Source organism: Octopus bimaculoides, chromosome 21 (genome assembly GCF_001194135.2).
Source record: "Octopus bimaculoides isolate UCB-OBI-ISO-001 chromosome 21, ASM119413v2, whole genome shotgun sequence".
NCBI lineage: Eukaryota > Metazoa > Mollusca > Cephalopoda > Octopoda > Octopodidae > Octopus > Octopus bimaculoides.
This window is the reverse complement of record NC_069001.1, coordinates 4,980,752-4,984,107: the sequence shown is the minus strand read 5'-3', so window position 1 is coordinate 4,984,107 and position 3,356 is coordinate 4,980,752. Positions and strand designations below refer to the sequence as shown.

At 41.5% G+C, this 3,356-nt stretch overlaps 1 protein-coding gene across 1 annotated transcript in view; it reads left to right on the top strand.

Moving 5' to 3' along the window:
* Positions 1-3,356, top strand: part of LOC106884098 (tubby protein homolog) — a 17,636-nt gene that overhangs the window by 1,605 nt on the left and 12,675 nt on the right. Inside the window, exons 2-3 of the mRNA XM_014935316.2 lie at positions 1,574-1,686; positions 2,442-2,639. Coding sequence (XP_014790802.1) covers positions 1,574-1,686; positions 2,442-2,639 — 311 coding nt within the window. The remainder of the gene's footprint in view (positions 1-1,573; positions 1,687-2,441; positions 2,640-3,356) is intronic.

Here is a 3,356-nt window from a genome sequence, read left to right as displayed (position 1 = left end):
CAGAAAAAAAAAAAAAATCTGTTTCAATGGATTTCTTTCCCTTTGATCTTCTCCTCTGAATGAAGATAACAAATATTTGGCTTCAACATGAAAACGTTTTACTGTTTTTTTTTGTTGTTTTTTTTTTACCTTTGAACACAATCCCTGTGTGTATGTACACATTCACTCACAAACAAACTTCACCATCTGGCCATTGAAAATCTGCCTTAACAGATTCCATCTAATGTATACAAGCATGGAAAAGTGGCCACTAAAATGCTGTTGTAGATACTGTTGATGCGCATAAGTACATATATATATATATATGTGTGTGTGTGTATGTATATATATATATATGATGTATTATTCCGTTGGCTTTGAACTATGAGAATCTGTCTGCCGGTGTTATAACTGTTAGACTACTCGTACAGATGATTTGCTTTCAGTGGTGGAGGATTTGTGTAAGGCCAGCCTCACTTCTTGGAAATGCTGATAGCAAAAGGTTGCTGCCAAATGTGAGCTCTATACTCAACAGCCCACTTATCTTAGGTTTATCTATCAGAGTTCTCCATCCCCTGGGGGTGATTTCCTTTGCCATGGCACAAAGTTCAGCCCACCCCCAGTATGCTAACCGTGCACCTGGGTACCAAACCAGAAATTTCTACATCGTCATACATATATGACGGACTCTCCCGTCGAAGACGACGTATGAGCATTCAGCTTTTGCCAAATGACCTGCATCAATGATCTGTTTATAGTGATCAAATGTTTGTGCCACACATTAGCTCACTCTCGCAGGTGCACCGTGTGCCACGTGTCGGGTATCAAAGTGATTGCAGAGCAATGTGAGATGAACTGTTTTATTCAAGAGCACAATGCACCACCCGGTCTAAGAATTGAAACTATGATCTTGCAATCATGAGTCCACTAGGCCATGCACTCTCACATGCATATATAAAATATGGGGGTTCACAGGTGAGCTAAACGATTAAGTACACCTTAAAGTTTGTTGTCCTCTTTAACAATTATAGGCCCGTCTGTGTGGTAAGTGGCTTGCTTACCAATCACATGGTTCAGTCCCACTGTGTGGCACCTTGGGCAAATGTCTTCTAGTATAGCCTCGAGCCAACCAAAGCCTTGTGAATGGATTTGGTAGATGGAAACTGAAAGGAGCCCATCATATATATATATATATATATATATATATATATATATATATGTATATGGCATTAGGAAGGGCATCCAGCTGTAGAAACTCTGCCAGATCAGATTGGAGCCTGGTGCAGCCATCTGGTTCACCAGTCCTCAGTCAAATCGTCCAACCTATGCTAGCATGGAAAGCGGACGTTAAATGGTGATGATGATGTATGTATGTATGTATAGGTGTGTGTGTCTGTGTTTGTCCCCCCCCCCACTATCACTTGACAACCAATGTTGGTGTGTTTATGTTCCCGTAACTTGCTGACCTTGTGCCAAAATTTGTAACTATTATTATTATTATTATTATTATTATTATTATTATTATTATTATTATTATTATTATTGTTATTAAATTGTTTTCCTGCTGTTTAATGTTTGTTTCTATCTGTGACAGGGAGTCAGCGCGGTTTGATCCTAGAAGATGATGATGAAAGTATTGCTATTGCACCACAGCCTACGACATCACCTGGCATGCTCTCACCAAATGCAGACTTTGATATACAAAATGTAAGTGCCCCCCCACCCCTCTCTCTCTGTTTGTAATTAAATCTTTACTGTTAAATGGCCTCGTATGTATTTCATCAACTCTGGAGGGACATGATTGATAATGTCAACTCCAGCAGGAATGGTGTACAGGCTCTAGCAGTATTTGTGTGTGTGTTTGTGCAGTGTGCGTGCGTGCGTGCGTGTGTGTGTGTGTTTGTGCAGTGTGTGTGTGTTTTTGCAGTGTGTGTGTGTGCGTTAGTGTACTGTGTGCAGTGTGTATGTGTGTGTGGGTGTTTGTGTTGTGTGTGTGTTTGTGCAGTGTGTTGAAATAATGTTTTTATTTTGAAGCACTTTTTTTGTAAAACGGTGAGCTGGCAGAATCGGTAAGGCACTGGACACAATGCTTAGCAGAATTTCATGCATCTTTACGTTCTGAGTTCAAATTCCACTGAGGTTGACTTTGCTGTTCATCCTTTTGAGCTTGGTAAATTAAGTACCAGTGGAGCACTGAGGTCGATATAATCAACTAGTACCCCAGGAGAGGCTGGTATGCATGGTTAGCTGCTGGTCTTCCATAAACAACGTTACCCAGACTTGTGCCTCAGAGGGAATTGCATTTCTGAGTTCCAATGCTGTGTACTTCAACTTGTTTTTGTCCACTTTCCAGGGTTGATAGAATAAGTACCAGTAAAATAACAGGTGATAATGATGATGGTGGTGGTGGTGGTGGTGATATTAACAGCTGTGGTAATTCTTATCACTTTCTCTTCTTCCAGGATGTTCATGGTATGCTCACCCTCAATTCGAATAATGTGTACCCATCAGATACTCGCGAGAGCCTGGATGAGTTCGTACTGAAACCCGCTCAGCAAGGATCCATTATCAAATGTCGGATAACGCGAGACAAACGAGGAGTTGACCGAAGTGTTTATCCAACGTACTACCTACACATGGAGCGAGAAGATGGTAAAAAAGTGAGTGTGAGCGTTCGCAATGAACTCCTCTCTCTCTTCCAATGTTTAACTGTTTGTTTTTAGTTTGTTGTATATGTTTTATGGTGTCATTGATTGCTGTATTTCTGACCGAGAGAGTAATGAAGGGAGTGTCTGTCACTAAGTGCTGAACAAATATTGCAAAGGACTTTGTTCTAGAGCTGCGGTTCTCAACCAGAGTCCATACCAGCCTTAGGGGTCCATGTAAGATTTTGTTGTTAAAGCTTATGAATGATAAATTGGTTAATCTGTCTGGCACTTATGTTATCAGTTTATTTTAACTGGACTGCTAAGTTACAAGGACACAAACAAACCAACACTGGTTGTCAGACAATAGTGAGGACAAATTGTTATTGTTGGCACTCCGTCGCTTACGACATTGAGTGTTCCAGTCGATCCGATCAGCAGAACAGCCTGCTCGTGAAATTAACGTGCGAGTGGCTGAGCACTCCACAGACACGTGTAACCCTTAACGTAGTTCTCAGGGAGATTCAATGTGACACAGAGTGTGACAAGGCTGACCCTTTGAATTACAGGCACAACAGAAACAGGAAGTAAGAGTGAGAGAAAGTTGTGGTGAAAGAGTACAGCAGGGTTCGCCACAACACCCCTGCCAGACCCTCAAGGAGCTTTAGGTGTTTTCGCTCAATAAACACTCATAACGCCCGGTCTGGGAATCGAAACCGCGATCCTATGACC